Source organism: Populus euphratica, unplaced genomic scaffold (assembly GCF_000495115.2).
Source record: "Populus euphratica unplaced genomic scaffold, PopEup_1.0 scaffold535.1, whole genome shotgun sequence".
NCBI classification, from domain to species: Eukaryota; Viridiplantae; Streptophyta; class Magnoliopsida; order Malpighiales; family Salicaceae; genus Populus; species Populus euphratica.
Window position 1 is genome coordinate 110780 of NW_011500410.1, and position 13261 is coordinate 124040.

The following is a 13261-nucleotide window of genomic DNA, read 5'->3' on the forward strand; positions in this document are numbered from 1 at the left end:
ATGCATGGTAAATGCCTCCTTTTATAGGCCAAAATTGAAAACCATTGATTTAAGGACTAATTATTGAGTGAGTGACCCAACTCTTGACTTGGTGATAATTCTTATTTTCTTGTTTGCCTAAACCTCCACATGAAAATTTTAGGAAATTATCTCAGCTTTCTAGGAAAAAAAAATTGAGGTCATTTAGACTTCTAGAACTTAAGATATGGGCTGAACACTGAACAGTGTTTAAGCTGCAGGATAGATTCAGACTTCTTCGTTGTTGCTATAATTTGGACTTGAAAGCAACATTTTTAAATCTTGGACTCCCATGAAAGTTGTAGGCTTATGTCTTACCTTTTCATCCATATAAAGTATACTTAAATTTGAGATCTACAACTCCAAATATAACCTAATTACCGAACAGTATTTCAGTTTGGACTGTACTAGTATCTCTTTTCTAAATTTAACCATATCTTTGTCTTTTCAATTTTAGTACTTAAACTTATCAATCAATCATTTTATTTATGTGATAAGCTTGCGTTTAAGATAAACATTTACCACAAATTAAAAGTATGTTATATTATTAGTTATGTTATTATAAAACATGCTTTAGTTAAGGAGTTATTAATACTTCAAGTGCAAAATGATGATATAAAACCTTGATAAAAATACATTTTAAGTACTAATCACTTTTCATAACGCAAGTATCGGTTATACCATAAGGTTGGGCTATGAAAGTGCCAAGTATTTGTTATACCAAGGGCTATACAATATAAATTTAAATTAACCATTTAACAAGCAAAGTATTAAGAGTGAATAAGATAACAAATACACAACATGTTGTATCAAATTTTAAAATCCACGTTAAGTTTATACTATACTGATTCTTAAACCATTAGTGTAACCTTTTCATCTTAATAAATAAATTTAACTAAATAAAATGACAAAGAGAAACATAAATAAACCAGATAAGAATATAAATAAGATATAAGTTAATTAAGTAAAGAAAATTAAATGAAAAGCATAAACAAGAGATTAATGAAGCAAAACATTACAAAAATATATAAAAAGATAGCAAAAACATGATCTTGATTTGAAACCAATATGCCTAAATACATGACAAATGCCTCCTTTTTATAAGCTAAAATTAAAAACTATTGATTTGTTGACTAATTATTAAGTAGGTGATTACATCTTGACTTGGTGACAATCTTTATCTTCTTATCTACCAAAAACATCATTGCTAATGTCAAAATTTAAATAGATTTTAATTCATGAAAGTTCTAAAAAATTATCTCAGTTTTCCAACAAAAAATAATTAAGGTCATTTGAACTTCTAGAACTCAAGATATGGGCTGAACACTAAATAGTGTATGAGTTGTAGTACAGATTTGGACTTCTCTATTGTTGCTAAGATTTGGATTTCCAAACAGCAGAATTGAGTCTTGCATTCCTTAAAAATGTTTTAGGCTTATATCCTATCTTTCTAACCATGTAAACAAAGTTAAAATCCAAAATCTATAGCTTCAAATATGACCCAATGACTGAACAATGTTCCAGTTTGGACTAAACCAGCATCTTTTTTATAAACTTCACCCTCTCTTTGTCTTCTTAATTTCAGTAGTTAAACTCATCAATCAATCCTTTGATTTATGTGATAGGTCTGTATTTAAGATGAACATATATCTTATATTATCAGACTTATTATTATAAAATATGCTTTAGTTAAGGAGTTAGTAATGCTTCAAGTGCAAAATATTGATATAAAACCTTGATAAAAATACACTTTTAAGTACTAATAACATGTTTAACGTACTAGTTTTATTGTTGGTAGGCCTATCATTAAAGTCTTTAGGTCTTTCTCTTTGCATTATGTATATTTTTATGGTTTTTTCTTGGTTTCCAATTGTTTTATTTGGTTTGGCTGGGCACCTCCCTAGGATCGGGTTCTCAGTCTAACCATTTTTTAGCAACTTTTGGTTGTTCTTTTGTTTAGGGAGCTTGTTCCCTTTGTTTCAATTTAGGTTTTTTATGTTTTATTTTGTGGTTTCCTATGGGTTATTAGAGATGTAATTTTTTATCTTTTATATATTCTTAAAATCATATTACTCTATGTAGCATTAATGTTTTTACATGGATAGTGACTTAGTAAGAGGATCTTCTAGATACTCTTCGGTGGGTACTCTATCTTTACATCTTTCATTTCATTAATTTTTCAAATCAAATAGAATTTCTTAAGTAATTGTTTGGATCATTGATGAGACATTAGTTCATTTGTTTATGCAATAATTTTATTGTTATTATAGTTAAGGGCAACCAGATCAACAATGATAGGGACCAACCTAATTCATTGAGGAACTTCTTGATCCAAACAACCTTTTTGTTTCCTCAAAAATAGAGATGTACTTTATTTAATTATAAAATTAGTTGTGTTCTTTTGTTTCGAACTCTTCAAACTCAGAGCACTATCATTTATAGTAAAATATATATTGATTAGTGTTTACTATTTTTTTCCAACATTTCATTGAATAAAATCTTAATTCAAACAATGTTAAATTTATAGTTTATCTTCTTTATTGATGGATCCTATAACTAATTATAGGATACCATTTCCATCATATATCACTTAATTTAAGTTTTAAAATACATATTTTTAGAGGAAGGTGTTCCATGCAAAATAAATAAAAATATAATCTTAGATTATTTCATGTTAAGCTATTTTAGCATCTAATCTATATGCATTGATTGAGACAATCTAAGTAACCTTCTAGATCTATCTCTATAGATTTCTATATCTAATAGATAGATTGTTTCTCTCAATTTCTTTATGGAGAAACTCTTGAACAACAAAAAATTTACTAATTAAAGTAGATATATACCATTTCTTAATAATAATATGTCATCTACATATAATATTAGAAAAATAACACTATTCTTATTAACTTTTTGTAAACACAGGGCTTATCCATATTTTTTATAGAATCACATTTATTGACTATACCATTAAAATTGAATATTTCTACTCAAATCTTGCATTGTATATTTATCGATTACTTTTCATGTTATTCTTTCTCCTAAAAACTCACTTAGATCTATTGAGTTTTATTCTTTTAGGTGAATCAACTAAGTTCAAAACTTGGTTAATATATGTAGTTCACAACTTTAACTCATTTCTTATAATAAATATCATATATTACTTCTAAGTAATTGGTAGGCTCATCAATTATGAGCAATATATTATTCACAACATTTATGAAAAGTCCTTATCTCATTGATGTATGATATGTCGTATTAAATTTATAAAGATTTTCTGTTTCTTAAAGTTTAGGTTAAATATCCAATATTTTAGCCTTGAACCTGAATATAATGTTCTAAAAGGTGTAAAGAATATTTCTTTTGTTAAATAATCCTTGAAATATTTGCTCAAATATCAACTATATCGATCAAATCAAAGTTTCTTAATACTTATTCCAATTTGTATTTTAGTTTTATTATAGTTTATATTGAACCTAAAGATTTTAAATTCAAGTATATATAAACTATTTATATAATTATCAGATCCATAAAAACAATATTATTATAAAAGAACAACATTTGTTCTTAATAATAAATTTAAATCCATTTAATATCTTAAAATACTTGAACAAAATAATAATTATAAAATTCTAGTATCAACCCCTTAAAAAAAAATAATTAGTTTCTACATATAATGTAATGACACGACCAAAAGAATGTCTTCTTTCAAGTGTAGGAATGTCGAAGTAATAAATAACCCGGAAAAATCAAGATTGAACAATAAGAAGGTTAACTATATAAATTATAAATAACAACAACAACAACAACAATAATAAGTTAAAAAGAACTTTGAGATGTAAGATTAATGTAATAATTAAATAATAATAAAAACAAATATCAAGATTAGAAGATCCACTAATAGTATTTCAAATAAGTTTAATAAACTCTTTTTAAAAAAGATTCCAATAAGATGATTTACCCTTAATATGTTATTATAAATTTTTAACGTGATCATATTAATTATTTTATTCAAGTAACACAAAACTTATAAATATTATCAGGAATTCATAATACTAACTTATACTAACAACAAATCAAGTTCCTTTCATAGTATCATATAATTGACTATGAAAATACCAAGTATTTGTTGTATCAAATGAATGCATCCCTTTACTTGAATTAGCTTGATCCCTGTCAATTATTATGGCCTTCTGCTTGCTTTGCTTGCTTTGAACTAGAGTGCTGTCACTTGGAATACCCGAACTTGCATCAGGTATGTTCTTTAAAAAATTGTCCCTAAGCCCATGACTTGTACCTAAGACATCAGAGTAAGATAAGAAAAAAAAATTACTCGCCCATTGACAAGGTAGCAGACATAAAGAACAAAAGGGTGTTCTTTAAATAATGTTCCCAATGTTCCCAAGCCCCTGGCATTTAGTTAGTACGTCAAGGTGAAAAAAAAAAGAAGTTGCTTGCGTTAATTGTGGTTCAACAGAGACGAGATGATTTCACATCTATGGTGCCCTATGAGTAAAACAAGAGAAGGGTAATAAAAACCTATGTATTACAGTGATAAATGTAAAGCGAAGAGGTTATCATTTTATCCATGCACATGAAAAAGTTCAGAATTAGTTATCAGTAGTATAAAAACACATCGATGAAAGGTGAGGGACAGCCAAAATCTACACTCACCCAGACCTCCTATGTATCCTAATATGTAGTCATAAGTCTTAACTCCAGATTATGTATTCTCACTTCATTAATGATTTAAAAAAAAAAAAAAACCCTATACGTAAACAGTTTTCTTCTTCTTGTCCAAAGACAAGCAATGTTAGCATGCAATCTTCAATTATTGTGATAAACTATTGATTGTCTATTTTCCTTTCACTATGATACACAATCTTATTGAGCATTATAGGCACTTACAAGCAGAGCATATGCAATATACAGTCGAGAAGAGTAGCGACCAGTCACAATGCACTAAAGCACATGCGTTGGAATAAGATTAATAATAAAAGTGTACCCTCCCCATGAACAAACCTGAAAGACAAAGCAATGTAACAATGAACATAACTATCATAAGGAATAATAAGATGCCAGGAAATATTATCACAAAGCCTACCATGTAAAATTATGCCAAGGCATTTAAAGCGGCGTAAAAGAGGGGTCCTGTATTCAATGTCTGCACATGATATAAAATCTATATCAGCAACAAATAAAATGTGAAAAATAAAACACCACAGAACCAACAACCAATCTTTGGGATACAAGTTTACGAAGTAAAAATAGAAAACGGTACATTAGATCTGATTTCTCCTTGAATTTACAATTTCGAGAAGAATGTGCGGAATTTTGTTTTCTCTAATTGACATCAGAATCGTAACTTTTATATAAAGATAGAAAGTAAAGATGAGAGCAAATATAGCTACAGCTTCATTGTCATAGCTACCAGCCACAGATCGAGATATATATGAGCAAATAATCTAGCAGTTATGATTTTGAGTTCAACATGTTTATACATTCTGAAGGACTACAGGAAGCCTTACAACAATAATATCTTATACAGTGGGCCACCCCAACTATACAGACTTTAAAGCATGTGTTAAAAGTTGAACATTTTTCCTTCAAATTTGTCAAACGTTGTATCCTCTAAAAAAAAAAATAATAACATTTTTATTTACAATGATCTTCATTCATCAACTGATCAGAATACTAAAGACAAAACAAAATAGACAAAGGGAATTGTGAACCAGGCATACCAATTGGAAGACATACAGAATATTAGAAACTAGGTAAAATAGTTTTTTATAATATTGAGACAAATTCATATCAAAAAGTAATGCCTCATTGCTGCTGTTCAAAAAATATAGATACAATACAAGGAAACCATAAAGTTATGAATACCCGTTAAATAATTTACCATGGCCAAAAGAACAGCTGCTGTCAGTCCTGCACCAGTACCCTTAACTGCCTATTAAGATAAACAATTGAATGTCATCAGCAAAATCAACTACAATCTACATAAGTAGAGACAGTAATTGAGTCACAATACAAACCTTGGTCACAAGGTAAGTCGCCCATGAAGCAAATGCAGAGAAAATTGGTACAGTGAATACACAAACAGACTCGACAGACAATGGAATGTTCAAGGAATTCAATAACATGACACCGGATAGGAATGACTCAAAAAATTAGACAATATAGGACTCAGTAATACATGCCATTTCAAATGTTAATAATTCACGGAAACTGCAAACAGCAACAAGCACAGAAAAGTAGCATTGCAAATTTATGCCAGAAACTATGAATGCATTTCTTATGATTACCTACAAGGTACTCACCACCAAAGTGTGCCTGCTGTCAAGGTCAACCCAGGGTAAACAGTTCCACCAATCACACGACCAAGAGGATACCTTAAGTGAAATATACAAAAACAAGCAATTTAAGCTCCCATACAAAAACCTAGCAAAAAGAACAGCTAACTAACAACTTTCCAACGTGAGAATTATCTGTGCTTACCAGGTTCGATCATCAAACCAATTCCAAAAGTCATAAACCCCATTCTTTGTCAAAAACTGAAACCAACAACACTTAAATTTCTAATTCTCTGTATAAATTTGTATAAAAAAAGAAAAGAAAGGATTTCAAGAACTATCGTGAGGAAAATTGAACCTGGGTGACTCTGTAATTGAAATACGGATCGAACTCGTGAATAACACTCTCGTACTTTATTACCTGAAAATCAATCCACAAGTTTACAAAACTGCAACAACTAACAAAACACACGAATCAACTCTAATTCCAATAATACCAAAGCGTTTTTTAAACAAAAAAAAGGCTGAAATCATACAATCAAAAAAATTACCTGGCCAGGCCAAGTCAACCTTCTCGCTTTAGTTTCAGAAGAAAAAGAAATAATTTTTTATTTTTTTAAGGCAAAGAAAAAATCTCATATCTTTTCCTTTGCTTTCCAAATGGAAAAGACAGCGAATTCAAAACAATTCAAATTTAAAAAGTTGATCAATAAACCAGTTTAATTGAATTTCCCTCTACTTCCTCAGCAACCAAACGGGTAAGCACAAAAGTAAACCAGAAATGGCAATTATAAAGATCGGATCTAGAGACAGAGGTTAGAGGAGTGAACTGACAGAGAAAAGGCGGATCGAGAACGCCAGAACTCCACTCAAGAGGAGAATGAAGAAAGATAGCACATTGCCAAACGCATTTCGCAGCGTTTTTGCTGTCGTCTCTCTCGAGATCTCCACGACCGCCATCAATAATATTTGTGTGCCTTTGTAACGGAGGGTTTTTTGCTTTTTGAGGTCGTCTAGTAGAAAGAGAAGACGCCTTTGAGTTTGAGTTTGACTTTGAGTAGAAGAGGAGGGTGTGAGGAACGACTCCTCTGACTGAGCTGCTGATTTGCGCGAACTGCCAAACGGTGCCTCCAGCAAACTATCAAATTACAAATATAGGTCTAATTTGACTATTTTATTGACATTGTTGTCCCTGACGTATATAAGTGGTAAGATCGTATTGGTCATCCGACATAGTCATCAACGTGGCTCTTATTGATTAGCCCGGTCTCGAGCCCGAGTCCTGACGGCTTCTGGAGCACCGACCCGAGTAAAACAAGCCTAATAAAAACGACCCATCCATATGTCCTCTTGCTCTCTCTCAGCTTTCAATTATCTGATCGTGTTTTTCTATCACCAGCCGCGTCTCTCTCTCTCTCTCTCTCAAATTTGTTGTCGAATCCCTTTATCGTATCATCTTTTCTTTGAAATATTTCTTCTGAAAAGGCGTCAGCAGAGACATATTCGAGTAAGTAGGTTGATTTTTCTTCCTTTTTTCCTCTCTGTTTATGCAATTAAGAATCTATTTTTATTTGATGAAGTTTATTCATATTTTTTTGTTATATTAATTAGTTCTTAATTAAGATTTGATTACGTAGGTGAACTGATTGATTTCTTTCACTTTTTTTAATGGAAGATTTAGGGTTAGGGTTAGGGTTTTATCTTCGTCTAGGAGGCTGCAATTATCATGGCGGCTTTAAAGGAATTACTGCCTCCGGTTAAATCCACTACCACAACTTATTATGATCATTCCAATGATCCGTGGTTCAAGCAGAGGTTTAGTTCATCTGAGGCTGAACAATCTGCTTCAGCTGCAATTAAGCATAACCCCGTACCTCCTTACTTGCAGCGTAAGGGTTTTGTTCCCAGGAAAGTTGAAGATTTTGGTGATGGGGGTGCATTTCCTGAGATTCATGTTGCTCAATACCCGCTTGATATGGGTAGGAGTAAATCTGCAAAACCTGGTTCGAAGATTTTGGCGTTGACTGTTGATGCTCATGGGAACGTTGCTTATGATGCAATTGTGAAACAGAATGAGAATGCCAAGAAGATTGTGTATTCGCAACATAAGGATTTGATTCCAAAGCTGTTGAAGAGTGAGGAAGAGGGAGATGAGGATGAGGATGAGGATGAGGAATTGCAAAAAGAGATTGAGGAGACCACGCTGGAAACAAAAGCTGCACTTGAAAAAATTGTGAATGTCAGGTTGAGCGCAGCACAACCAAAGAATGTGCCCAAACAATCTTCGGATTCGAAGTATATTAAGTATAAGCCTTCGCAGCAGTCAGCAGCGTTTAACTCGGGTGCCAAAGAGAGGATTATTAGAATGGTGGAGATGCCTGTGGACCCACTTGAGCCACCTAAGTTCAAGCATAAGAGGGTTCCTAAGGCTTCGGGATCACCACCTGTGCCAGTTATGCACTCGCCACCTCGACCTGTGACTGTGAAAGATCAGCAGGATTGGAAAATCCCACCTTGTATCTCGAATTGGAAAAATCCTAAGGGTTACACAATTCCTCTTGATAAGCGTCTGGCTGCTGATGGAAGAGGCCTGCAGGATGTTCAGATTAATGATAATTTTGCTAAGCTATCAGAGGCCCTTTATGTTGCTGAGCAGAAGGCTAGAGAGGCTGTTGCTATGAGATCCAAGGTTCAAAAGGAGATGATGATGAAGGAGAAGGAAAGGAAAGAGCAGGAGTTGCGGGCATTAGCTCAGAAAGCACGTTCTGAGAGAACCGGTGCAGCACCCCCACCTTCTGCTCCAGTTCCATTAGAGAGGGGTGCAATGGATGATGTTGACATGAGAGGGGATTATGAACACGTGAAGGAAAGGGAGAGGGATGCCCCAAAGGAGACAAGGGAAGAGAGGGAAGAGAGGCTGCGGCGTGAGAAAATTCGAGAGGAGCGCCGTCGAGAAAGGGAGAGAGAAAGAAGACTGGAAGCAAAAGATGCTGCAATGGGTAAGAAGAGCAAGATCACAAGAGATAGAGATCGTGACATCAGTGAGAAGGTTGCTCTTGGTATGGCCTCTACTGGAGCTGGGAAAGGGGGAGAAGTTGCATATGATCAAAGGTTGTTCAACCAAGAGAAAGGAATGGATTCTGGTTTTGCTGCTGATGATCAATACAACGTGTACGACAAAGGCCTTTTCACAGCTCAGCCCACACTGTCAACTCTATATCAGCCAAAGAAGAATGCAGATGCTGATATGTATGGAGGTGCAGATGAGCAAATAGATAAGATAATGAAGACTGAACGATTCAAACCTGACAAGGAATTTGCTGGTACTTCACAGAGGACTGGCCCACGGGACAGGCCAGTTGAGTTTGAGAAGGCTGAAGAAGAAGCTGATCCATTTGGTCTGGATCAGTTTTTGACTGAAGTGAAGAAGGGTAAGAAAGCCATGGACAAAGTTGGTTCTGGTGGCACAATGAGAGCTAGTGGAGGATCTTCAACACGAGATGGCCATGATGGAGGCTCTGGTAGAACTCGTATTGGATTTGAGAGGGGGCGATAGGTGTCTTGCTTTGAAGTTCTATTTAAGGTGACATGTTGTGTGAACACATGGCTTGTTTCCCGTTGTTTTCCCTCCGTTTTTCAATGATGTAATGTTTTTTATAAGCTTCTTTTTAGTTAATGCCACCCCTGATGTAGCGTCTGCCGATGTACTATGTTCAAAATTTCTCCATGATTTGAAATAATTCCATCCCTCTCATGGGTGTGCTCTTAGTTGGTCCGCAAGTAATTTTCATTTGTTTGCGGTGGTCTCTCTAGGTTTGCCTATTTTGGTTTTGTAATCAAAGTGCCCTGCCCGTTCGTTTTCTTTCTACTCGGTCATTTTGGAACAACTATCAGCATGCAGATACAGAATTATTTGGCTGAGACTAGACTGTACTGTTAAAGAGTGTTGATAAATCAACAGCTCTTGACAGGGTGAAGCCAAAACTTGCACGTGCACATATATCTTGCCACTGCGAGTTATCCGAGTGATGAAACAGCTGCGAAGTTCCTGCAGAAGACTTCCAACTTACCTAAGAAGAAACTATAACAGCCTTGGGGCTGGAATGACAAGATGGTGCAATTCATTGGCGAAGAACATGCTGCGAGATGATTATTGATATTTATACATCTTTAACCAGACATCAAAAGCTCCAACAATATTGTTTTGACAGCGATGCTCTTTTCAAGAGAGCTGCACCCACTTCAAATAAAGTAAAATCCATGTTCTTATTGGTTTGATTCCTCCTGTTTGTTGCTCCTTTGTATAGAGGACAAACAACCCAGCAATTTATATACCTCAAGCAAAGGGTGCAGGCATGGGATCACCAGTTAATTATTTTTCTCTTCACAAGGACAATAACTCCATCCCAATGGTATAATCAGGAGCAGTGGATGTTCATGGTGATGTTTCGGCTCTTGTTGTGTTTCATATTTTCCATGTTTGTTCCCTCTTGCTTTTCTTTTTTTCTTTGTTTTATTCATTTATCTCGGGTCACAGGGAGTGGGAAATGATTATGGGCAAAAAGATAAAGATATGATAAATTTGAAAGCAGCTGTTTAACTTATCTCCTTTAGGTTTAATGGTGCATCGAACTTAATTGATCTTAAAGATCTATGCTCGGACCATAATATAATATATTAAGATTAGAAGCATGATTTATTCATGTCAAAAATAATTATTTTTATGAAAGGTTTTTCAATGATCTACCATATTTTCATCTCATTAATACTTATTAACTCTCTGATTCCTCTAATTCATTAAAATAATAAGGTTTAGGGAGTATAAATATTTCTTGAACCACCAAAATAAAATGTTTTTTTTTAATTCTCTAAACATATGTATATATCTCAATTCTTAGAGTAATAATCATGTAAAAACAAGAACAAACACTCTTATTTTTTACATTTAAAAGGTCTATAAATTCCTCAAAAGGGATTGTTTTGCATAGGATCCAACATCTACAATTGATTTTATAACTCTTAGACTAAGTTTTTATTTAGAAGTGCAATCCAAACAGAGGTTTATTAAAATTTAATTTTTTTTAAATTTTTTTTTATATTTTTGGATCATTTTGATATGCTAATATTAAAAATAATTTTTTTTTTAAAAAAAAACAAGTGTTATCTTAAAGTATTTATGAGCAAAAAATACTTTGAAAAATAATTACAACAAACTCTCAAACACTTTTTTTTTTAAATATTAATATGAACATTTGATTAACCATTGTACAAACATAAATAACCTCTTTCCATATCATACAAGTATATTGATCCCTGCTTTGCAACAGGTCAATATCATTTAAAAAAATAAAAAAATTATTAAGAATACAGAGACTGTTTAAAGCCTATTGGGTCTGACGACCATGATTAATTTTTTCTATAATTTTTTTTTTATTTTTTATAAAAAAAATTTAAACTATCTTTGAAATATCATAAAGAGAAATTCTATTTATTTTTTTTTATAAAAACATATTTAAACTATCCTTGAAACATCCTAAGTAGAAATTTTAATTAATTTTTTGTATAAGTTTTTTTTTTAATATTTTATATAAAAAAACCTTTTAAACTATCCTTGAAGTATCTTAAACAAAAATCTAAATTCAAAAATTATTTATAAATAACAAATCATCATAAAAATCTAATCTAATGTTTTAGATCTAAAAATTTAAATCATATCTTCTTATTGAAATACTTTATTTTTTATATTTATGAATTTGTTAATGGTTCAATAGAAATTTTATCTTCTCTTTTTTTCTATTTTTTTATGAATTTGTATTTTTTATATTTTTTTTACTCAAACTCATTGCACAAAAAAATTTATTTAATGGGTGGTCATTTGTGATTTTTCACCAATGACAACATTATTTTATATATTTTTAACAATACTTGATTATATGTGTTTAGTTTTATTATACAGTTTATGTAGTTTTTTAACTTTTTATCATGTTTATTTGAACCCTTTATATGGATTTAAATATAAGTTACTCTTTTTTTTTTAATTTATGTACAATGTAAAACTCTAAATACTATAAATAAGCTACTTGATAGATAAACTATATAGTATTGTCATTTTACTTTATTTCAATTATCAAAACTTTAAAAAGCTTTAAAAATATAAACATTAAAATTTGAAAATAATTATTTTACTTCAAAACTTATCGGAATACATTGAAATTTTTATTAATTTTCTTATATGTTATTTTTTTGCTACTAACTTACATTGTTTTCTACTATTTTAAACAAAAATTAATAGTATCAAACTTTTGTTTGGTTGTTGTTTAGAGCATGATAGGGTGCATGTTTCAACTCTTTCCACGAATCAGAAACTAATTTATTTATTATTAATTTATAATCAACTAGCATATAATTCAATTATGTCCTTAATTTTTAATTAAAAGCAATTATAAATTATATTATATGTTTTAAAAGGTAAATAAATCAATTATTGACACGACTAAAAGATTGATGTCTTCTCCCAAGTGCAGGAGTGTCGAAATAATAAATAACCTGATAAGACCGGGGTCGAACCACAAGAAGGTTAATTGTACAAATTATAAATAACAATAATACAACAACAATAACAATAACAACAATAACAACAATAATAATAGTAATAACAGCAATAATAATAATAATAATAATAATAATAATAATAATAATAATAATAATAATAATAGTAGTACTACTAATAATAATAATAAAGAAATAGAAGAAGAAGAAGAAGATGAGAACTTTGAGATGGAATATTAATGTAACGATTAAACAATGATAATAACAAATGTCAAGGTTAGAGGTTCCACTAATGGTATATCAAACAAGTATAGTATAAACTCTTATTATTGAATTGGAAACCACACACAAAGGAGGTTCCAATCAGATTATATATTGTTAACATGATTACATTAGTCATC

General features: G+C 31.6%; 2 protein-coding genes and 1 long non-coding RNA gene across 7 annotated transcripts in view; 2 read left to right on the forward strand and 1 right to left on the reverse strand.

Moving 5' to 3' along the window:
* Window positions 1–6051, forward strand: part of LOC105114497 (uncharacterized) — a 10137-nt gene extending 4086 nt beyond the window's left edge. The window contains exons 2-3 of the long non-coding RNA XR_840145.1: window positions 4387–4389; window positions 6041–6051. This is a non-coding gene — a long non-coding RNA (uncharacterized LOC105114497). The remainder of the gene's footprint in view (window positions 1–4386; window positions 4390–6040) is intronic.
* On the reverse strand, window positions 4062–7511 carry LOC105114496 (dolichyl-diphosphooligosaccharide--protein glycosyltransferase subunit STT3A-like). Of its 2 annotated transcripts, XM_011011050.1 has the most exons (8): window positions 7146–7459; window positions 6670–6732; window positions 6517–6572; window positions 6339–6410; window positions 6054–6159; window positions 5902–5968; window positions 5120–5179; window positions 4062–4312 (listed from the first exon to the last, which is right to left on the reverse strand). In XM_011011050.1, the coding sequence occupies exons 1-8, from the start codon at window positions 7269–7271 to the stop codon at window positions 4092–4094; spliced, it is 771 nt and encodes a 256-aa protein (XP_011009352.1). In that variant the 5' UTR covers window positions 7272–7459; the 3' UTR covers window positions 4062–4091. The 2 variants fall into 2 exon arrangements, with proteins under 2 accessions (XP_011009352.1, XP_011009353.1); XM_011011051.1 differs by lacking the exon at window positions 6054–6159 and having other exon boundaries at window positions 6339–6354; window positions 7146–7511.
* Window positions 7512–7675: 164 nt separating this feature from the next.
* Window positions 7676–10107, forward strand: LOC105114498 (SNW/SKI-interacting protein-like). 4 transcript variants are annotated; one of them, XM_011011052.1, is made up of 2 exons: window positions 7676–7826; window positions 7993–10107. In XM_011011052.1, the coding sequence occupies exon 2, from the start codon at window positions 8038–8040 to the stop codon at window positions 9865–9867; it is 1830 nt and encodes a 609-aa protein (XP_011009354.1). In that variant the 5' UTR covers window positions 7676–7826; window positions 7993–8037; the 3' UTR covers window positions 9868–10107. The 4 variants fall into 4 exon arrangements, with proteins under 4 accessions (XP_011009354.1, XP_011009358.1, XP_011009357.1 ...); XM_011011056.1 differs by having other exon boundaries at window positions 7676–7822; XM_011011055.1 differs by having other exon boundaries at window positions 7677–7818; window positions 7987–10107.
* The last annotated feature ends 3154 nt before the right edge of the window (window positions 10108–13261 follow it).